The sequence below is a fragment of the Hyperolius riggenbachi genome, chromosome 9 (assembly GCF_040937935.1).
Source record: "Hyperolius riggenbachi isolate aHypRig1 chromosome 9, aHypRig1.pri, whole genome shotgun sequence".
In the NCBI taxonomy this organism is placed as follows: domain Eukaryota; kingdom Metazoa; phylum Chordata; class Amphibia; order Anura; family Hyperoliidae; genus Hyperolius; species Hyperolius riggenbachi.
In genome coordinates, this window is record NC_090654.1 from 261,016,309 (window position 1) to 261,040,385 (window position 24,077).

General features: G+C 45.4%; 1 protein-coding gene across 1 annotated transcript in view; it reads right to left on the reverse strand.

Moving 5' to 3' along the window:
* MNAT1 (MNAT1 component of CDK activating kinase) overlaps window positions 1-24,077 on the reverse strand; it is a 222,069-nt gene that overhangs the window by 154,226 nt on the left and 43,766 nt on the right. The window contains exons 2-3 of the mRNA XM_068252150.1: window positions 14,125-14,277; window positions 3,608-3,681 (exon numbers count right to left, since the gene is read on the reverse strand). Coding sequence (XP_068108251.1) covers window positions 3,608-3,681; window positions 14,125-14,277 — 227 coding nt within the window. The remainder of the gene's footprint in view (window positions 1-3,607; window positions 3,682-14,124; window positions 14,278-24,077) is intronic.

Here is a 24,077-nt window from a genome sequence, read left to right on the forward strand (position 1 = left end):
TAAAAATATTTTTTATTTTTATTTGTTCGAGAAATTTGACCACCATTTTCTTTTTCGATAAAAGTAAATTGGGAGTAGCTGAATTTTCTGACCAATGTTTTGGTAAAGTGAATGGCGTAGGGTAGATTGGCCATTGTTTAATTTATAAAAGCAAGACATTTTTTTCTGAGCTTGCTTTCTTTCGTTTTTTTTCATACTTGGGGAAAAATTTAACACGTGATACATTAGTCACTTTTTTCAAATGTTACAATCAGTCAGAAAAATGTATCATAATTCTCAAATTGAAAACAAATATATAAAAAAAGGTTATTAGATGTACACCTTCAGAGTACATTATTGAATAAAAATGTGTATGTGAAACACAACTAAAGCAATTATTATGATTTTCAAAGGGAAACCGTTGCTTAAAGAGACACTGAAGCGAGAATAAATCTCGCTTCAGTGCTTATATTCAGCAGGGGCATGTGTGCCCCTGCTAAAACGCCGCTATCCCGCGGCTAAACGGGGGTCCCTTACCCCCCAAATCCCCCCCTGCAAAATCTACGACCAACTTGGTCGTAGATTTTGCTGCTGTTGAGGAAGGGCTAACGGCTGCAGTCCTGCCTCTCAGCGCCGTCTATCAGCAGCGCATCGCCGCCTCTCCCCCGCCCCTCTCAGCGAAGGAAGACTGAGAGGGGCGGGGGAAAGGCGGAGATACGCGCTGATAGACGGCCGTGAGGCAGGGCTGCAGCTGTTAGCCCTGCCTCAATCAGGAAGAGATCCCCGGGACTCCACGAGGGGATTTGGGAGGTAAGGGACCCCCCGTTTAGCTGCGTGATAGCGGCGTTTTAGCAGGGGCACACATGCCCCTGCTGAATATAAGCTCTGAAGCGAGTTTTATTCTCGCTTCAGAGTCTCTTTAAAGCAAACGGAAACAAACTTTTGAGGTAATGAAATGTTGTGTAGTACAGCTAAGAAAAGAAATAGCACATTAGTAGCAAAGAACAGAGTCTCATATTGTTTTGCAGTGCAGGAAGAGTTTAAAAAAAAAAACTTCAGTTTTCTATGCAAATGAGCTTCTCTGAGCAGACAGATACAGTCCTGTTTTCTGAAGCACTTAAACAGCAAAGAAACAGTGAGAGGCATCTTGAGAGAAGGTTTTACTGCAGGAGATTTCAAAGGGTCATTATTTCTGCTTTGTTATATAGCTTAAGGCCTCTTTCACAGTGCGACATTAAAGTCGCATGTTACAAAATGTTTTAACTTGCACTAATGCACAGCAATACTAAGTCTGTGCGACATTCACAGTGCACACGTTGCGTTGTGTGTAACGTGTAGCAATATTTAGAAGGTGCTGCATGCTGTGTGTTTAGCAATTGCACATGCTCAGTAATGTTTTTTTTTTTAATGTAACGCATGCGCCGTTTTTGTGCCATCACTGTGCGAAGAAAACGGCGCACCAAACGCAGGGCTAAAGAATGTACTATAACGTCCAAGTTATAGTCTTTCAATGCGTTGCATTAGGGGCACGTTATGCGACCTTAACGTTGCATCAAACGCACCGTCCCACTGTGAAAGAGGCCTAAAAGACAGAGTGTGGTTTCTAAACTGCAAATATGACAGAATGATAGGAGATGAAGAGGCACCCAGTGGGTGTATAAAACAATTTAAAAAAATAAAATTTAGAAGGATGAGGTGGCTTAGCTCAGAAGACAAATCACTTTAGATAAAGCAGTTTAATGGCAATAAGCACAGGCAACACGTTTCGTGGGATATAGCCCACGTCCTCAGGCCAAATAAAGTGCTGCTCTGTCTACAAAGCTGCGTTTGGGGCGCCAGAGGCATTTTTTTTTTACCATAAGCAAATCTTAAAATAAATCTGTGGTATATATTTAAAACCCCCATAATATATTTAAAGGACACCCGAAGCGAAAATAAACTAGTGAAATAAAAGACTGTATCTATCTTCCTTGTCCTACGAATGACTTTTTAGGATATTCCAGTGTTTTATTTGTTGTTTAAATCTACTTTTTAAGTTTTAACTGTTTCATTGTTTTTGCTCAATTGCACATTCATTGAAGTATGCCAGAGCTAAAATCTATGAACTATTGACCCTTTTTATCTCTTTCCTGCTCTCAGAAGCCATATTCTACTAGGAAAGGGTTTTATAATTGGAATTTCTTATCAGTGAGGGTCACGCTGCAGTCACTTTCTGTCTGAGTCAGGACTGAGTCAGCCACTTACATACCTGATATTTAACTCTTTCAGGCAGAGAGAAAAAAAAAAAAAGGAACACAGCATAGTTATTTGTGTGCTGGGCACTGTACATACACATGTCTATCTCATCATGTCACACGTCACTTCGGGTATCCTTTAAACAGTTTGATCATTACAATATAAAAGTTAGTACATTGCTATATTGGGAAAAAGAATGAGGTGTAACATTTGAGGGTGCAGAGAAGGCTTAAAGGGAACATGAAGTGAGAGACGCATGGAGGCTGACATATTTAATTTTAAACAATGCAGACTGCCTGGCTGCCATGCTGATCCTCTGCCTCTAATACTTTTAGCCATAGGCCCTAAACAAGCATGCAATTCAGATGTTTCTGACAAAAATCTGTCGAGATTAGCTCCATGCTTGTTTCAGGTGTGCGATTCAGAAACCACTGATGCATGAAATATCAGCAGAGCTGCCAGGCAACTGGTATTGTTTAAAAGGAAATAAATACGGCAGCCTTCATATACCTTTCACAAGGGCCAAGGCAGAGAGAGGCTCCAGCCTACGGGCGCAGTATAGGAGGGGGCACACAACTCACTCAGCTATCAGTCCCCTATTGTGTTTGAAGCAGAAAGAAATAAGAAAAGGGGATACATGGCAGTGACTGCAAGCCAGATAACTAGAGATTAACCTCCTTAGCGGTAACCCCGAGCTGAGCTCGGGGTAAGCCGCCTCGGAGGATATCTCAGCCCCTGGTGGGGCGATTTAAATTCTGTAAAGTGCTGTACGCGCAGCTAGCAGTTTGCTAGCCACGCGTACAGCTTGATCGGCCACACGCAGCGGCGGAAGAGGGCCCCCGCCAGAGCCCTGCGCAGCCCGGACCAATCACTCCCGGGCAGCGCAAAGGGCTGGATCGGGTGCGCCTGACGTCAGGACGTCGGCTGACATCCATGACGTCATTTCGATCGTCGCCATGGCAACAGGAGAAGCCAAACAGGAGATCGCGTTCTATACGCAATCTCCTGTTTGCTGTTGTTGCCGGCGGCGATCGGACTAGAGGGACACATGCGCTCTCTAGTGGTGTTTCATGTAGCTACCACTCGGGTAGCTACATGAAACAAAACAAAAAAAAAAATACAAAAAAAGTGTAATGCAGCCTCCTTGGCGAAAAAATTTAACCGTCATGGAGGTTAAGACGTTGGGGGGGTTGGGGGCCCTGGGGCACCTCTTAGTCTAATAGCAATCAGTGTGTGATGGCTGAGGTGGGAGGGATGGAGGGGCGCACTTTGGTGTCTCAGCCTTGGGTGCTGGAGGACCTTGTCCCGGCTCTGCCTCAGTACTGGTAGTTTCTTGTCGATATAACTGACTTTTGATATGGCTGACACAATTATATTTCCACACCCCACCTACCTATTTCTTCAATTTCTTCCAGAAAATCATTGTAGTCTCTCAGAGATGGAAAATCTTCTTCACGCTTATTGTATCTGCCGGGAGGAGAGAGAAAATTAAACATAATTCGATAATTCAGCAACTTCCGTGATAGCTAATGGAAGGCCGATCAATGGAAATTTGTTTTATTGTATTTTCCAGCCGTGAGGTGTTACTACCAGAGGCCATTAATCACACGGCCGAGAGAGCATGGCGGGACCGCATTATTGCTGGGGTCCTTTTTCGGAGGACTTTAACCTTAAATTACCGTAAAATCCTGCGGAGTCCTGTATTTCCACGCACCGAGGCGTAATAATATTTACAGCATCTTACGTTACACGAGCCCGGGTCATCTTTCCCACGTTTATGCGCTTTTTACGCTCTGACAGATTTATTGGCGCAAAAGGTAAATTTAGAACAGGTCTGGGAAAATGAACTCTGAGACGGATGTGGCCACTCTATGGCCTGAAACTCAATAGCCTTCATAACAGAAATGATTATTCTGGGCCCTATTTACTTAAAGCGGCACCATAGTGACATATAGTAGAACGCAGTCAATTATTTAGGATAACTAATTTCATGGTAATTATCCTGCTTTCAGTTTTCTTAATGATTTCAGGCTTTGCCCAGCTTGTCACTTGCCCTCTCTCTCATAGATCATTAGGAGAGAGGGCACTGCCTCTGGCACACCCTTTATTGCTTCAGTAAATAGCTAGGGGGTGTGGTGTCTGAAGAGTACAAAAGGGAACATGGACAGTCCACTCTACAGCTTAGTGGGTGTGTCCAGAAGAGGAACATCAATGAACTCCAGGAAGCAGGAAAGAAAAGACAGAAAACAAAAGTAGTGCCATTATAGTGTAGTATTTTAAACAATGGGAAATTAGAGCTAACAAATTACTAATTACACAACTGGGTTGCTTAAAGGGAACCTGTATTGAGTAAAATTATTTAAAATAAACACATGAGGTAACTTCAAATGAACATTACATAGTTACCTCTCCATCAATTCCTCTCAGAAGCTCACCATTTTCTTCTGACAATGATCCCTTCCAGTTCTGACAACATTTTGTCAGAACTGAAATATATCAGTTGCTGTCAGTAAAATATCAGTTGCTGTCAGTTACAGCTGAGAGGAGAACTGATGTGTCCAGGTTTCCCTATGGCTCAAGTGGGCGATGTTACAGTTTAACTGTGTGCTGACCAGAAAGCTGTTATGGGGTAATGGCCATTTTCAAAATGGAGGACGGAGAATTCCATTGATCACAGTGGACAAAGAGGACACAGGAGAGGAAATCTAGATTGAGGAGTAGACTACACGGGAGGTACGTATGACTTGTGTATGTTTATTTTGACTTTTAATTTTCAGTTCAGGTTTTCTTTAAAGGCAACCACAGTAGTGAGCAGGGGGCTAGATCTGGTGAAGTCTGTTCTTATAAATGCTATTCAATTATTATTATTATTTAATATTTATATAGCTCTGATATCTTCCGCAGCGCTGTACAGAGTATATGGTCTCGTCACTTAACTGTCCCTCAGAGGGGCACACAATCTAATCCCTACCACAGTCATATGTCTATGTATGTATCGCGTAGTGTATGTATTGTATTCTAGGGCCAATTTAGGGGAAGCCGAATCTGTATGTTTCTTGGGATGTGGGAGGAAACTGAAATGCCCGGAGGAAACCCACACAGACAAGGGGAAAACTTACAAACTAGTGCCCTGGCTGAAATATGAACCAGGGAGCCAGTGCTGCAAGGCAAGAGTGCTAACCACAATGTCACCATGCTGCCCAATTCAATAAAAAAAGGACCACTGGACTAGTGTCACATGGGATGGCGGGGGGGGGGGGGGTGTCTAGAGGAAAACACTGTAATGCGCGAGCGGAGTCGCCCCAACAAAAATGTTATAACAAGGATTGTTGGAATAATCAATCCTAACTCACATAAGGGGTAGTGCATCAGAATGAATGTGACAGAGCAGAGCCAGCGATTTACTGACACCGGGGAGACAGTGCCAGTGCAGTTTCACACGTGCTTATCTATCGGACGTGGACGTCTACTCACAAGACACTGTCACCTTGACCTGTAGAAGCGGGTAAGACCCGCGAAACGTGTCATCCTTTTAAGTGTCCAATAAAATTGTGTTTTTGATACTCTTATCCCTCACTTAGGGTAAGGCTTGGCTTCAGGGGCAGAAAGAGATAATTTGCATATTCAGTAGCGGTGCATTGTGGGTAACCACAGATGTTCACTTAAAGACTTAAAGATGAAATATTGTAAATTCCTTCTGTTTTAAGAAGGCAAAGTACACTGAGCAGGTGGGGTAAGATTGATTATTCCAGGAATCTTTGTTATAACATTTTTATTTTATTGGGGGGGGGGGGGGGGGAAACCTCCTCCCACCCATCCCAATCTACAGCTTGCTCATGCAACTTAGAATTCTCAACAATAAAAAATTAGGGTAATTACATAGACTTTTAACTTTTCTAATGCTACTTTTTTTCTTGGCATGGGTGGGATAATTTTGTAGCCCCCCCCCCCCCCCTTTTTTTTTCTTTTTTGCTAGAATGTGGCATTCTTCAATTACAAAAATTCTGCTTTTATTTATTATTTTCTGAAATTATAATTTTTTACATTTCATTTAAATACAGTGATGCGGAAGATGTCGGTGCTATACACGGTAAATACTAAATGATAATAATGATTTTTGTCAGTGCTTTTTGTAGTCAGCAGGTGGCACTCTCAAGGAGGAGCTTAATCATCAACACTGACAGTTTACAATATGCTTCTCATAGCTCAGATCACACAGATTGGCTACACTCATGAGTGAATCCTCCTCTTCTGCCCCCCCCCCCCCCCCCCCAACTGCCTCGTCTTTGCTCTGGCAACACGTGTCGCCATGTAGGCCTGGTCTGCTAGATGATAAGTTGGGCGTGTGTATGCTGGCAAAAGACATCCAACTGATAACAGGTGGTTTTCCCAATCCAACCAGAGGATCAACCTGCCCAAATATCATGCAGGTTGGCCATGAGTGTACAAGTAGTTTGAACAACTTTTTGTGTGTGGACTTATTGGTGTGTGAAGTACTTAAAGCTAATGGGAACCCACCTTAAAAAAAAGAAACGTCAGATACTCACCTAAGGAGAGGGAAGGATCGGTCCTAATGAGCCTCCCCTCTCCTCCCCCCGTAGCAGTATTCAACCGTTTCGGTAAAATACTGGCACTTCCGCCACCGAAGGGAGGTTTCTGAAGCACTCGTGCTCCCGAAGACGGGCTGCTCCATACTACGCATGCGCGAGCGCCCTCTATGACGTACTCGCGCGTGCGCAGTATGGAGCCGCCGGCCTTCGGGAGCAGACTTCCGAAGTCCCCGCGACGGCGGATTTGACCGGAGGATCCACCGGGCACCGGGAGAGGAGAGGGTAGGCTCATTAGGATTCAGAGCCTTCCCTCTCCTTAGGTGAGTATCTGACTTTTTTTTTAAAGATGGGGTTACATTAGCTTTAAAGAGGAACTCCAGTGAAAATAATGTCATAAAAAAAGTGCTTCATTTTTACAATAATTTTTCATAAATAAAATCCCTGATTTACATTCTGACATTTATCACGTGGTGACATTTTACTGTTGGCAAGTGATGTAGCTGCTGCTTGCTTTTTTGGCAGTTGGAAATAGCTGTAAACAGCTATTTCCCACAATGCAACAAGGCTATAGCAGCATAGAGGGAGCTATTGTGGCTGGGAACGCGAAGAATCACTCGTGTTCCCAGCCTGTCGGGTCCTGACGATGAAACCGGAAGTGGCTGCTGGCGGGGACACAAGGATCGGAGGGACACGGCGAGGGCACCGGACAGCTGCAGGGGGCTATTGGAAGCCCCAGGTGAGTAAAAGTCATTTTTTTTTTTTACTTAAGGTTCGCTTTAAGTACATGCGCCTTATATTGCGCCTAAAATGAAAGCCCAACTGTCTCTGTAGTATAAAATATATATGCCTAAAGAAAGCCGCTGAGCCAGTTGCATGCTGGGACAGAACTAAACCATCAACTAATACCAGATTTTGCTCCACAGTGTATCTAAGTTGGCAGCTTCCTGTAGGCATAATCATGTGACCAAAGCCCAAGGAAAATGAAAAGAAAACTTTTTCACTTCAAAACAAAAAAAATATTTGTAATGCTACATATTTTATGATACAGGAAGTTTATAGAACTTATTTCTCCTTTTTTTTTTTCCAACTGCTGGTCAAATCCAGAGCCACCAAAACACTAAGGGCCCGTTTCCACTAGAGCGAATCTGCATGCGTTCTCTGCATGCGAATTCGCATAACCAATACAAGTGGATGGCCCTGTTTCCACTTGTCAGTTTTTTCCTGCGTTTTTCTGTGCAGGATTTTTCTGCACGGTAGAGCCTGCAGAATTCGCCTGCGTGAGGAATGCAGGCGATTCGCAGGCTATGTATTTAATAGGGAAAACGCGCATGCGTTTTTTGCCGCGATTTTGCGTTCGAATTCGCATGAAAACTAATGTAAATTGAACCAGGCAGTGACATGGTTAAATTCGCATATACCCTGCCTATGCGAAATCGCGGCAAAAAACGCACAGTCGGAATCGCATCCGCATGCGATTTCGTCAGCGGTGGAATCCCGGTGATTCGCACCGCACTAGTGGAAACGAGCCCTTAGTCCTCAAACAGATGCACATAATATTTGGTGCTGCTACAGAAGTCATCTAATAAACAGCCCTGAAGTGAAGCAACAAAAAACCGCAGGCCCACTTGTGTTAGCTTACTTTTACATTAAACCCCAGTTCAGCCTCTCATTTTTTTATGCATGATAGTACATTTGACATTAATTAGCAATGTGCACTCATGTGTTGTATATCTGTACTTTTTGCAATAAACAGAATCTGGCTGGGCTGCATTCTGTAACCTCTCTTTCCGTTGAGAAGACAGTCTAGTTATTATCAATATCAGGTATATATCAGTTGTTTACCACATCTAACAAGTGTTGGCAGCGGTGGGATAAGGACTTCTTTGAACCCCGCAGAGTTCTACAGGTGTTAAAACCCCTGGGGTTTTTGAGACTGCCAAGCTGGTACAGGTTGCCAGGCTGGTACAGGTAGCCAATCTTAGATTTATGGCTACTTAACCCCCCTAGCGGTATAATTCCCGCGGCTGCGCAGCCGCGGGAGGGTTTTTTTCACCTTTTTTTTAGCATGTAGCTAGCCTAGCGCTAGCTACATGCTTCCCCCCTCCCCGCGGGGTCCGCCCGTCCCCTCCGATCGCCGCCGGCGCCGCTTGCCCATAAGGAAATCCCATTTTGAACGGGATTTCCTTGAGGGCTTCCCCCGTCGCCATGGCAACGAACGGAGTGATGTCATCAACGTCATGGACATCGTGACGTCACAGGGAGTCCCGATCCCCCCCATAGCGTAGCCTGGCGGCGATTGGCCAGGCTGCGCAAGGGGTATGCGGGGGGGGTTCTGTATCCGCGTCGGGTAGCGGCGCATCGGTGGCGGGCGGCGGCGATCAGACCAAACACGCAGTTAGCAAAGTGCTAGCTGCGTGTTTGAAAAAAAAAATTATGTAAATCAGCCCAGCAGGGCCTGAGCGGCACCCTCCGGCGGCTTACCCCGTGTCACACACGGGGTTACCGCCAAGGAGGTTAAAGTGTACCAGAAACGTTGCTACCTAAAGATTTGATTCTTACCCGGGGCTTCCTTCAGCCCCATAAGCGCATTTGAGTCCCTCCCCATCCTCCCGCGGTCTGCCGTTCAGCCGCAATCAGCCCCGGTAACTGGCTCAGTTGCGTCAGTCGGGGTCTTCTGCGCATGACCGGGAGGTGCATGCATGCGCAGAAGACGCAACTGAAGCAGTTAGTGGGGCTGATTGCGGCTGAGCAGCAGACCGCGGGAGGAGGGAGAGGGACTCAGACGAGCTTACAGGGCTGGAGGAAGCCTCGGGTAAGTATCAAATCTTTAGGTAGCGATGTCTTCTCGTTTCCTTTAACCTGGCAGGGGGCGCTGTGCTTCCAGAATGGTCCTGATGAAGACTAATCGAATGAACTCTGCAATTTGGTCTGGCATAGAAGAGAAAGTTTGATTGTCAGCTCTGGCTGCTTGTGACACTGTGACTGATCCTGTCATTAAAAAATGACTGCATGAGGTTATGATGCAATAAATCGAAGGTGTCACATATCCCCAGCATTAATGATCAGTGCCTCGTTTTACGATATTTTAACCGAGTATAAGTACCCTTTTGCTTTAAATAAACAACATCCCGAGGACTCAGCTCCTGGAGTACAAGCAGAGCCAGGAAGAGAGCCGTGTCCCACTGGTAGTAACCTACAACCCACGCCTGGAAATCTTAAGAAAGATTGCAAAAGAACTTCATCCTGTTCTACACAAGGATCAGAGACTGAAAAAGATATTCCCTGAACCTCCCCTCCTGGCGTTCCGACAGCCACCCAATCTTAAGCAGATGATAGTGAGGAGTGCCTTAGATAGGCAAGAACAGAATGGAACATTCCCCTGCCGAGGGAAAACATGTGGGACCTGTAAACACATCCATTCCACTGACAGGATACTAATACCAGGTACACAACAGGAATACAAAGTACAAGGCACCTTTTCCTGCGACTCATCTAATGTGGTATACGTGATCATGTGTGCAAAATGCCCCAAAGGAATTTATGTGGGAGAAACAAGTCAACCACTGCGTGATCGCATGACACACCACAGATCCACTATTAACAGCAGGAAAAAGGATATTACAAAATATACTGATCTCCCAATACCAACACACTTTTGTTTACCTGGACACAGTTTAAGCGATTTTCGCGTCACTGTATTAATGGGTGGCTTCAAATCGGGAAACATGAGACTAACACAAGAAACTAAGTTTATACATTGGTTCAAAACTGTAGAAGGTGGTTTAAACAAGGACTCTAACTTCTTGTGCTGGTACGATGGGTTTTAAATGCCACAATTCTTTTAATTTTATTTTTTCTATCTTTTCATTCATTTTTGTGCCATATGCTGTGTAAGATGGAATTCACTGTCACTATTCATTTTATTTGCTTTCAGGTGCTGGCTTTAAATGCCACAATTCTCTTATGGCCCGTACTCACGGGCTGCAAAACTCGCCTGTCGCCAGCACACGTGAGCGTGTGGGCGACAGGCCGGCGACAGCTTCTCGCCAGGTCCCTCCGCGTACACATGCGGAAGAGGGACCAGCGGCAAGGCGGAAGCTGTCGCTGACGTTCCTCCTCCCCCCGCCGGAAGCTCACCGGAAGGTCTGTGAACCTCAATGGAGGTTGCTGTCGCTAGTCCGCATACTCACGCGGACTAGCGACAGTTGCGGCGGGGGGGCAGCGGCGACTGTCGCCATGCGATTGAAAGTTTCAATCGCATGGCGACATAGCGACGGGCGACAGTTCGGGGGCGCGCGCGCGTGCGACGGCCCATACTCACGGGCGACCTGTCGCCGCAACACGCGCGCGCCGCGTGTTGAGGCGACAAAAGTCCCTCGTGAGTATGGGCCTTAAAGCTTAGAATTAATGGTGCATGTAACCAGGCCAGTTACCATTTGAATTCGGAATTTACGATGTCTCCCCATCACCAGGGTCTGCTTTATGTCATGTTGAGGATTCTATTGATCTTATCAATTTAGATAGGATGCCTGGGAAAGCCTCCTCAGTATCAGTTAAGGCATCTAATTACATTTATGTTTGCAAAGAATGTTTCTCCTCTGTATGTCAGTGTATATAAGCTGTGTTTTTCAGTTTTGGTCAGGAACCAGTCCGACGAAGGCTTTTTATAAGTCGAAAGCTCACTGTTTATCCATCTCTAAGTTAGCCAATAAATGGTATCATCCTGATTCAAAACTTCTTGCTTTAAATAAAGTTAGTTTATTACTGGAACAATGCTAAATATATTTTACCTTCTTAAAATTGAATTCTGAGCTTCACATGAGCTAGACATTATTAGGCGTTAGTACAATTCTGGTTCTTTTTACCATGCCTACCTATAAAATCCTAGCGGTTTTGGTTCGTCATTGGAACACCATGTTTAGCTTGTAGGTGAAGGTTTTAGGCGCGTATCAGCAATGTGCTATCCAGGATTAGATACAGTAACTACACACAGTTAAAGTGGACCTGAACTCAGAACTTCCTCACTTCTCTAAAAAGTAAGCAACAGCATAATAACCTTTAAAGAAAAACATTTTCTTTATTACAACATAGAGCTTCCACAGAGACGCAGTGTGGTTACTTCCTGGTTTGCTGGGAGCACAGAAAGGGTTAACCACCTCTGTTTACATATTAGCTCAGAATTCCACAGAGAGCTGACAGCTCAAATTACACTTGCTCATTAATTGCAGATAAGGGGGAATTAAACAGGCGGTTCTCTATAAACACACACAGGGTGGATTTCTCTGTTTTCTCTGATCTCCTGTGCAAGAGTTCAGGCCTGCTTTGATTGTGGTTTCTTAAAAAGCGGAATTAAACCCAGTATTTCATCTTTGCTCTAAATGATCATCCGAACTGGAGATATTATCTTGTGTTTACGTCACTGTATCAAGTGAGGAATGTAAAAGTTCTCTGGCAATTCAGACACTCCAGAACCACCACCATTTTTGTTTTACTACAACAGCATTCAATTAGTTAAACACAGGGCTTGAAAGTTCAGTGCAGAGAAAGCTGGACGCATCCGAAGTGAAGATAATGTTATCTTGTGTTTACTTAATTGTATCAAGTGAGGAATGTGACACATTCTCTGACTGTGCAGAAGCTCCTGTACAGACACTCAGGCCCAGTGCACGCCAAAACCGCTAGCAGATCCACAAAACGCTAGCGGTTTTGGGTGCGAATGACAGAGTTTAGTCCCAGTACACACCGGGTGGATCTTGATGCGATCCGCTGGCCGCATCCGCATGGCTAATGTATCTCTATGGGCTGGTGCACACCGGTGGTTTGAGGTTTTAAAGTGAACCTTAAGTCTGTGAAAAAAAATGAGATTAACTCACCTGGGGCTTCCCTCGGCCCCCTGCAGCCGATCGGTGCCCTCGCAGCTCCGGTCCCATGCCTCTGCACCCGCCGGCGACGACTTCCGGTTTCGCCGTCACCGGCCGACAGGCATGAGAACGCGAGTGATTGTTCGCGTTCCCAGCCTGTATTTCGCCCCCTATGCTGCTATTGCGGCCAGGAGGTCGCAAAAGCAGCATAGGGGGCGATATACAGGCTGGGAACGCGAACAATCACTCGCGTTCCCATGCCTGTCGGCCGGTGACGGCCAAACCGGAAGTGTTCGCCGGTGGGTCCAGAGGCATCGGAGCGGAGCTGCGAGGGCACCGATCGGCTGCAGGGGGCTGAGGGAAGCCCCAGGTGAGTTAATCTCGTTTTTTTTCACAGGCTTTAGGTTCACTTTAAAGGGACTCCGTAACAAAAATTGCATCCTGTTTTTTATCATCCTACAACTTCCAAAAGCTATTCTAATGTGTTCTGGCTTACTGCAGCACGTTCTACTATCACCATCTCTGTAATAAATCAACTTATCTCTCTCTTGTCAGACTTGTCAGCCTGTGTCTGGAAGGCTGCCAAGTTCTTCAGTGTTGTGGTTCTGTGATGCATCTTCCCCTCCAGGCCCCTCTCTGCACACTGCCTGTGTATTATTTAGAGTAGGGCAGCTTCTCTCTTCTCTCTTATCTTTTACAAGCTGGATAAATCCTCCTCTGAGCTGGCTGGGCTTTCACATACTGAGGAATTACATACAGGCAGAGCTGTCTGCACTCTGCAGGAAGAAACAGCCTGACACTTCAGTGGAAGATAGCTGCAGGGGGAAAGAAACACGCAAATGATCTCTTGAGATTCAAAAGGAATGCTGTATACAGCCTGCTTGTGTATGGATGTATTTTCTATGTGTGGACATACTGTACATCAACCTACTTCCTGTTTTGGTGGCCATTTTGTTTGTTTATAAACAAACTGTTTAAAACTGTTTTTAACCACTTTTAATGTGGCGAGGAGCGGCGAAATTGTGACAGAGGGTAATAGGAGATGTCCCCTAACGCACTGGTATGTTTACTTTTGTGCGATTTTAACAATACAGATTCTCTTTAAGCAAATTGCAAACGTGCAGCAAGAGGCACGTTTGCGGCTTGCTAAAAACCTCAAACCGCTGGTGTGCACCAGCCCATAGAGATACATTAGCCATGCGGATTTTCAGGCAGATGCGGCAGGCGGATCCGCCCAGTGTGCACTGGGCCTCAGAAAGCATTTCAGGGTACATTATAATATGAATACACTAGTTATGAATAAAATGCAATGTCAGCTCTCAGAGCAAAAAAATTGTACTTTGGGAACTTGTAATTTCTAAATGAATAATAATACTTATGCAAAAAAAAGCAAATATGATAACTGTATGGGATATAAAAAGTGGGAAAACATGTTTTTATTAAATATTATGTCAGAGTTTTATACCGCTTTAAAGGAAAAAGCAGGAAGGGACGCTTACATCTTTAAGATTTTTTTGCGGATCTCCACCTCTTTATCGATGGTGGGGTCTTCGAAGAGCTGCACTCTGAAGTTGCTTTTTCGGAGTGGAGTGTTGCATTCTGTGCAGTTCCCGGAACCTCGGACAAAGAGTAGATCGACGCAGTTCTCACATCTGCGATGGCAAAACAGCAAAACAAAAAGCATAACATAAATTTTACAATGTCCAATATAAGGTAAAACAATATAAATTAAACGGTTGTTTAAATAATCATGAAACCAAATGTAATGCATTTCTCTACCCCACCCCTTAAAGGGACTCCGAGCAGTGCAGAAACTATGGAAAGATGCATATCATTTTAAAGCTCTCTTTCTCCTCTGTCCAACGATATATAAACCGCCGCCCTACGCCTTTTAGTTTTCGCTATTTTCACGATGGAAATTGCTGCGGCCGCAATTTCGATTGTGAAAATAGAGAAAACTAAAAGGCGTAGGGCGACGATTTAGGTGTCATCAGAAAAAGGAGAACGAGATGTTTAAAATGATATCCATCTTTCCATAGTTACATTGTATTACACAGGGCGACTTTTTCCTAAAATCAGCAGCTCCATTCTGCTGAATGCAGCTGCTGACTTTGAGAAAAAGTCGCCCTGTGTAATACAATGTAACTATGGAAAGATGGATATCATTTTAAACATCTCGTTCTCTTCTTTCTGACGACCCCTAAATCGTCGTCCTACGCCTTTTAGTTTTCTCTATTTTCGCGATCGAAATCGCGGCCGCGGCAATTTCCATCGTGAAAATAGCGAAAACTAAAAGGCGTAGGGCGGCGGTTTATATATCATTGGAAAGAGGAGAAAGAGAGCTTTAAAATGATATGCATATTTCCATAGTTTCTGCACTGCTCGGAGTTCCTTTAAATTGTGAGGGCCCTCCTCCCTGTGTGCTCTTCTCTGCCACCATATGGACTCAGTGACTCGTCCGCTATATTTATCCATACATTGCAATCTGCACACCATTGTTTATTGTTACATCACAATTAAGTGTACCATTGTTTATCACTGTAATGTCCCTGTGTAACATGGTTTATTGTTGCTGTACTACACACGTCAAACAATCTGCAATAGTTTAATAAAATCCTTGCAATGTATATACTGCTGAAATACTGCCACTCTGAATCCACATTCCCCCGTCTGTAAATCCCTGCACTGACTCCCTATCCAATTCAGGATAAGTTTCAAGATTCTATGCCTGGTGTATAAATCTGTGCACAAAACCTGCCCTACCTACATCTCGGAGCTTGTTCACAAGTATACACCAGGTCGTCCCCTCCGATACTCCAAAGCTGGTTACGTCTGTCATCCTTTGTATCACTTTATGTATTTATTGTCCAGTGCTCTGTAATATGTTAGCGCTTTATAAATAAATTGAATAATAATAATTGGAGACGACTGACAGTGGAGTTTCACTTTAACCTCCTTGCCGGTTATCCTGCGCAGGAGGATTTCTCAGGTCCCGCTGGGCCGATTTGCATAATTTTTTTCCCTACACGCAGCTAGCAAAGTGCTAGCTGCGTGTGGTACGTGATCTCCGCCGCTACCCGACGATTCGCCGCGCCGACACGCCCCCCCCCCTCCCCGCCCCAGACCCCTGCGCAGCCCGGCCAATCAGAGCCAGGCAGCGCTGAGGGGTGGATCGGGATTCCCTGTGACGTCCCGACGTCCATGGCGTCGGTGATGTCATCCCGCCCCTTAGCCATGGCGACCGGGGAAGCCCTGCAGGAAATCCCGTTCTGAACGGGATTTCCTGCTTACTCTGATCGCCGGAGGCGATCGGAGTGGGTGGGGGGATGCCGCCGCTCAGCGGCTATCATGTAGCAAGCCCTGGGCTCGCTACATGATTTGAAAAAAAAAAACAATTTTTTAAAAAGTTCTGCGCTGCCTCCTTGCCGGCGGGAATTGGACCGGCAAGGAGGTTAATAACTTTGAACTTGTTGGCTTCTTGTATTTTGTGGTTCAGCTGATAAATGCACATAATACATAATACAGAACACACACACACACACACACACTAGACACACACATTACACAAACACACTAGACACACACGCACACACTATACACAGTACACACACACACACACTAGACACACACACACACACTAGACACACACACTATACACAGTACACACACACACACACTAGACACACACACACACACACTAGACACACACACACACACTAGACACACACACACACACACACACTAGACACACACACACACACACACACTAGACACACACACACACAGCCATTGTAAAAGGAATATTCTACAGAATACTTCAAAGTGAATGAGTGCAGCATTTGTACAATAGGATCAACAAGAAACAGGTTTTTGCTTGTTTGTTTTTCGAGGTGTGTGATTTCTGCACGAATGAAGCAGGCCTGATAACCGACGGCTGCTGCTGGCTTTTGTATCTTTCTTTATGTGGCAAGGCCTGCTAGGACTCACACAGTGGGGAGAATCTGCACAATTGTCACGCTATATCGGAGTACCATCCCTCAATGGGCCACAGACATGACACTGAGTCATAATCCCTTATTGATCATGCTTCAGTATTTCACATAGCGGTGTACAATTAGTAAGACTACTTGTCCATTCATCATACATATATATCCCTACCCCACCACATTATAGATAACAATGGCCTTAAAGAGGAATGCCAGTGAAAATAATGTAATAAAATGTGCTTAATTTTTACAATAATTATTATGTATAAATGATTTAGTCAGTGTTTGCCCATTGTAAAATCTTTCCTCTCCCTGATTTACATGATGACATTTATCACTTGGTGACATTTTTACTGCTGGCAGGTGTTGTCACTGGAAAGAGATGCTTGCTTTTTTGGCAGTTGTAAACAGCTGTTATTTCCCACAATGCAACAAGGCTCCCACAGTGTGATGTCAGGACCTCAGTGCTGTGAGGCGCTGACATCACACTGTGGGAGGGGTTTCACCACAATATCAGCCATACAGAGCACCCTGATGATCCGTTTGTGAAAAGGAATAGATAGTGTTCTCCCCAGGCTCTTTTAGCTGGGTGCTCCACCCGGATAGTTTTGGTGAGCACCCGGCTGTCATCAGCTCACCTCCTCCTACAGAAGAACCTGCCCTGCATCCTCTCATATCGCCCCTTTTTCCTGCCACCCGGCTACTATTTCATGCCACTCGGCTAGAAAAAAATTCTGGGGAGAACACTGAATAGATTTCTCATGTAAAAGGGGGTGTCAGCTACTGATTGGGATGAAGTTCAATTCTTGGTTACGGTTTCTCTTTAAAGCCTCATCTACACGTGTAGATGAGGCGGCGATGTTCCTTATCCGACAGGTCGGATCTCGCTACCGCCGATTCCCTGCTTGTTCCCCGCGAGGGGACAATGGCAGGGAATCGAGCGGAGGATAAGCGGCGCGGGGACGAGCGGGAATCGAGCGCGTATTGATTCCGGCACACGCGCGGCGAGCGGGGACGCGGAAGAGGCGATCCGGCGTGTGTAGATGAGGCTTAAAAGGAACCCAAGGTGAGAGACTTATGGAAGCTACCATATGTATTTCCTTTTAAATAATACCAGTTGCCTGGCAGTCCTGTTGCTCTTTCTGGTCAGTAGGGTCTAAATCACACACCTGAAACAAGCATGCAGCTAATCTTGTCAGATTTATCATAGACATCTGATCTGCATGCTTGTCCACGGTCTATGGCTAAATGTATTAGAGGCAGAGGATCAGCAGGACAGCCAGGCAATATGCATTTTCAAAAGGAAATAAACATGTCAGCCTCCATATCCCTCTCACCTCAGGCTCCCCCTTTGACAGCAACAATGTCACACTGCCCCACACCCAATTGATGGTGAAGGGGGAGTAGAATCAAAATCCGGCATCTTATGGTTTTAAAGTGTACCCAAGGCTACTTGAAACATAATGAGATAAACATGTGTATGTAGTGCAAAAACATATTAACCCTCCTGGCGGTTTGTCAAAATCCGCCAGGGGGCAGCAAATATGTTTAAAAAAAAAAAAAATTTCATGTAGCGAGACGAGGTCTCGCTACATGATAGCCGCTGCTCAGCAGCATCCCCCCAGCCCCTCCGATCGCCGCCGGCGATCGGAGATCAAGAGACTTGGAGGGCTTCCCCGTCGCCATGGCGACGGGGCGGGATGACGTCACCGACGTCGTGACGTCAAAGGGACTCCGATCCACCCCACGGCGCTGCCTGGCACTGATTGGCCAGGCAGTGCACGGGGTCTGGGGGGGGGGCGGCTGTGGCGACGCATATAGCGGCGGATCGGCGGGTAGCGGCGGCGATCGGGCACTGCACGCAGCTAGCAAAGTGCTAGCTGCGTGCAGCAAGAAAAAAAATTATGCAAATCGGCCCAGCGGGGCCTGAGCAGTGCCTCCCGGCGGCATAGCCCGTGCTAAGCATGGGCTTACCGCCAGGGAGGTTAAAGGACAACTGAAGTGAGAAGAATATTGAGGCTGCCATATTTATTTCCTTTTAAACAATACCAGTTGCCTGGCTGTCCTGCTGATCTATTTGGCTGAAGTTATGTCTGAATAACACCAGAAACAAGCATGCAGCTAATCTTGTCAGATTTGACAATAATGTCGGAAACACCTGATTTGTATATGCTTGTTTAGGGTCTATGGGTAAAAATATTATAGACAGAGGATCATTAGGATAGCCAGGCAACTGGTATTTCTTAAAAGGAAATAATATGGCAGCCTCCTTATCCCTCTCACTTTAGTTGTCCTTTAATAACCAGGCTGTTTTACTTGTTTTATTTTGCTGCCCGAAAGAGTTAATTTTCAGGCATGGAAGTGACAGCTTCTGTCTTGTCAGTACTTTGTCGGGAATACAGTAAACATCACTGATAAGCAAATTACAGCCATAAAAGTTTTCCTGGCAGAATACAACTTCGGAGAGCAGAGGGAGATAAAATACATGAACTATTGACCTTTTTCCAACTCTGGTACACTTAACCAGCTGGGCGGTATGGACGAGCTCAGCTCGTCCATCACCGCCGGAGGCTGCCGCTCAGGCCCTGCTGGGCCGATTTTCATGAAATAAAGAGCAGCACACGCAGCCGGCACTTTGCCAGCCGCGTGTGCTGCCCGATCGCCGCCGCTCTGCGGCGATCCGCCGCGAGCAGCGGCGAAAGAGGGTCCCCCCAGCCGCCTGAGCCCAGCGTAGCCGGAACAAAAAGTTCCGGCCAGCGCTAAGGGCTGGATCGGAGGCGGCTGACGTCCATGACGTCACTCCGCTCGTCGCTATGGCGACGATGTAAGCAAAACAAGGAAGGCCGCTCATTGCGGCCTTCCTTGTTTATTCTGGGCGCCGGAGGCGATCGGAAGAACGCCTCCGGAGCGCCCTCTAGTGGGCTTTCATGCAGCCAACTTTCAGTTGGCTGCATAAAATAGTTTTTTTTTTTATTTAAAAAAAACCCTCCCGCAGCTGCCCTGGCGATCTTAAAAAAACGCCAGGGTGGTTAATAGGCTGCTACTGAGCAGAGGCAACAAAACATTCAATCTACTTTGTAAATGTTTGAATATAAAATAAAACCATGGGATATCTAAAAAAAAAAAAAAAAAAAAAAAAAAGGAAAGTAATTGTTAGGAGTGGACGGATAAACACAATTGTTTATCTCATCAGTTTATTTTCACCTCGGGTTCACTTTAATCATACTTTGTCAGGATCTTTGAACTATGCCTCTGAAGAAGCAGCTATGGTAAAAGCTGTGAAACGTGCATTAGGCCATTCAAGTTAACATCATCTGTCTCATGGACGTTTACTGTGTTTGTCATACCCGACTATTAAAGTGAACCTCCGGACTAAAAATCTACTCAGCAGAATTGAAAAGGCTTGGTATTTAACAGTTTCACAGCATCAGAACTTTGTTTTTCTTACCAAAGCATCATTTTTAGCTGCATTTTTAGCTAAGCTCCACCCATCAAAGTAAAAAAGCCCAGGCTTTTTTTCCCTGATGCTGTGCAGAGCATGATGGGATTTCCTATGTTATTCACATTGCCTAGCAACTGGGAGAGGTGCTCAGGACACAGGACAGTTGGAACTGTGTCTCATGCTCCCTGTCACCTCCTTTCAACCAAAAAGATGGCTGCCATCATGAAATCAAACATTTGCCTGTTCTTTTAACAGTGGGTGGGTAAGAGATTATATTACCTATCTATTTTAATTAACATAACTAATGTAACGTAATGACAGTATGTTTGTTTAGGCTGGAGTTCCTCTTTAAAGGGGAACTTCAGCCTAAACAAACATACTGTTATCAAGTTACATTAGCTATGTTAAGTAGAATAGATAGGTAATATAATCTCTTACCCACCCTGTTTTAAAAGAACAGGCAAATGTTTGTGATTCATGGGGGCTGCCATCTTTGTCATGAGGGCAGCCATCTTTTTGGTTGAAAGGAGGTGACAAGGAGCATGAGACACAGTTCCAACTGTCCTGTGTCCTGATCACCCCTGCCAGCTGCGCACCCTAGGCTTCAAATGTCAAATTCAAAATGTAAGAAAAATGTTTTGGCACCAAAACAGCAGAATGAGAGCAACAACATCAGAAATCCCATCATGCTTTGCACAGCATCAGGGGAAAAATGCCCGGGCAGTTTTCTTCTGTGCAGATAAAAATGAGGCTAGTATAAGAGAAACAATGTTCTGATGCTGTGAAACTGTTAAAGAAACACCAGGCCTTTCCAGTGCAGATAGTCGATTTTTAGTCTGGAGGTTCACTTTAAGGAGAATTGTGATTGAAGGTTACATTTTACACTTGATTACTGTTATTGAGCCTAAACACCCTCACCTTGTTTTCCGTTCTCTACTGTATGCTGTCTCCCAATCAGTAGCTGATACAGCCTTTCCCACGAGAAATCTATTCCTTTTCACAATCGGATCATCAGGGGCCTCTGTATGGCTGATATTGTGGTGAACCCCCTCCCTCAGTATGATGTCAGGACTATGGTTCATGACATCACACTGTGGGAGAGTTGCATTGTGGGAAATAACAGCTGTTTCCAACTGCCAAACAAGCAAGTAGCTTCTCCTTCCACCATCACCTGCCAGCAGTAAAACTGCCACCATGTGCTAAATGTCAGAACGTATATATCGGGGAGAGGAAAGATTTCATAATGGGCAAACACTGACTAAATCACACAATTCCTGTAAAAATGGAGCACTTTTTTATTACATTATTGTCAATGGAGTTCTTCTTTAACACCCCAAAAAGAAAGACCCCGTTATCCTTCAAGCCTGCCAGTTAGAGGAGACTTCCGGTTGCCTTCGTTCCGAATAATAGGGACTTTGCTGTACTAGGGTTGCAAGATGCAATCAACTGAGAGGAGTGCAAGTAAACCTTATAGAATTCCTTGCAGTACCCCAACACAATATGGTAAATCCAGAAGTTCCGCACACTCATATGTAGACCAAGTCTGCTGTTTTATTCAAAAAACGTGACACAATTCCATTCCATAACAAACGATTCGTTTCGGGGCCCTGAGGGGTCCTCTTTGTCAAGGTAAACACACAGAATGGTAACGTTACCATTCTGTGTGTTTACCTTGACAAAGGGGACCCCTCGGGCCCCAAAACGAATCGTTGGTTATGGAATGGAATTGTGTCACGTTTGAGTAGAACATCAGACTTGGTCTACATATGAGTGTGTGGACCTTCTGGATTTATCATTGACTGTTACTAGGGCCCAGCACCTCCACAGTGGTGTGCGGTTCCCCCTCGGATTCCCAACACAATATGGGGTGCCGAGGGCTGATCACTGCGGATGGTGCTACTTTACAGAACATACCACAACCAGCAATGCACACAGCAATCCTAAATGTCGTAATTCTAGAGAAGGTAGCTGTTCCTTCTGTAGAAGAGCTTATACATGACTCAGTCTTCAGCACACAAGAGTATCAGAAAAGTCAATAGATTACAAAAATGCTTGCGTAAGCAGGTTCATTATGTCTGCTCCTTTATTCTCATTGAACAAATGTCAGTTTAAGTTGTCTACAAGCAGAAACGCCAAGGACGTATAGGACAAGAAGCTCTCCAGACCGGATGTTGGCCCAAACCCCTCCACTAATGCCCCACTGACGACTGGTGAGGTCACCCCACATGTACCCACAATGCTCTGCTGCTTTCAGCTTCCAAAATGCAGTTCGGAGGTTGAGACCAGGAGTTCAGCGGTTTAAACCACGCCCCATTCTATAGAGCTGTTGAAGGTAGACCAAGAAAGAATTCAGGCCATGCCCTCTCCCATAATCCACTGCTTCACTGCATTATACAGGAGGGAAAATCTGGCAGTGGTCCTGGCCCAAAATAGAAATTTACATGTTTGATGTATTTGTTATTATATTGCCGAAGTGTTCAGGTCATGTAGGAGAGGCATACAGGGGATTGCTGGAAATCTATTTCCTACTCTAAACTGTCTGTACCATTCCTGAAAAAGCGCCCAAACTCATTACCGGCTGTATGAAAAGCATAAAACACGGACACTGGACACCTCCGCCTCTGATGGAAGACAATGATACAAGACCAGATCACATTACAATAAACACACAGTCTATACAGTATTCATGGTGCGCCGCTGACATCATCCGACTGACGGGAACGCTCACAGCCACCTTCTGTCACCAGAGAAGTAAATACAACTATAGCCATGTCCAGCCATTGTTGTGTAATTAAGCAGCGCAAAGACCAAAGTCAGTGGGCCTGATTCACAAAGCGGTGATAACCCAGTTATCACACCTAAAAGACTTTAGGCGTGATAACCTTTGCACTAGCTGAGTTATCACCGCTTTGTGCTGCTGATCGTGTGCAAAGTCCCGCGTGCAGAGTGTTGCGCGCGAAGCGCCCATAGGGTTAATGGGCACTGCGCGCTGCGCGATTGCGCAGGAAATTCGCGCAAGTTTTTTTTTATCACTTCTAAACTGAGTTTAGGTGTGATAAAGGTCTTTTCACCAGCGTGCTAACACTTTGCACCGCTTTGTGAATCAAGCCCCGTGTGTGCAGTGCTGAGGCTACCCGTACAGGGATATCAATGGCATAGCCGCTGGCTGCTTGCTAAGTGCGCACATCACCCCACAGATGTTCATGCAGCCATTGCCCAACTCTGGATACCTGGCTGCTTGCTAAGTGCACACATCACACCACAGATGTTCATGCAGGCATTGCCCAACTCTGGATACCTGGCTGCTTGCTAAGTGCACACATCACACCACAGATGTTCATGCAGGCATTGCCCAACTCTGGATACCTGGCTGCTTGCTAAGTGCACACATCACACCACAGATGTTCATGCAGGCATTGCCCAACTCTGGATACCTGGCTGCTTGCTAAGTGCACACATCACACTACAGATGTTCATGCAGGCATTGCCCAACTCTGGATACCTGGCTGCTTGCTAAGTGCACACATCACACCACAGATGTTCATGCAGGCATTGCCCAACTCTGGATACCTGGCTGCTTGCTAAGTGCACACATCACACCACAGATGTTCATGCAGGCATTGCCCAACTCTGGATACCTGGTCACTGTCATGGAGAATATCATTGTAGGCTGAAGGGGCGTGGCTAAAATCCATGGCGCCCCATCGCAAAGTTTTGGTTGGGCCTCCATAAAAAAATATAAAGAGGGGCACGCACGCACACACACACACACACACACAAACACTCACACTTTAAGAAGCCGAGCCACCCCTTCCCCCAAAGTATTAAAGAGACTCTGAGGGCCTGTACACACTGAAAAACGCAAGCAAAATCGCAAGCGCATGCGTTTTTAAAATCGCAAGTGCATGTAGTTTTAAAAACGCATCGGATGCGTTTTTGATGCGTTTGCGTTTTTCTTGTAATTGCTGATTGGCTAAAGAATCCTTTGTTTTTTTTCTAGTTTACATTTCAACAGGAATCAGGA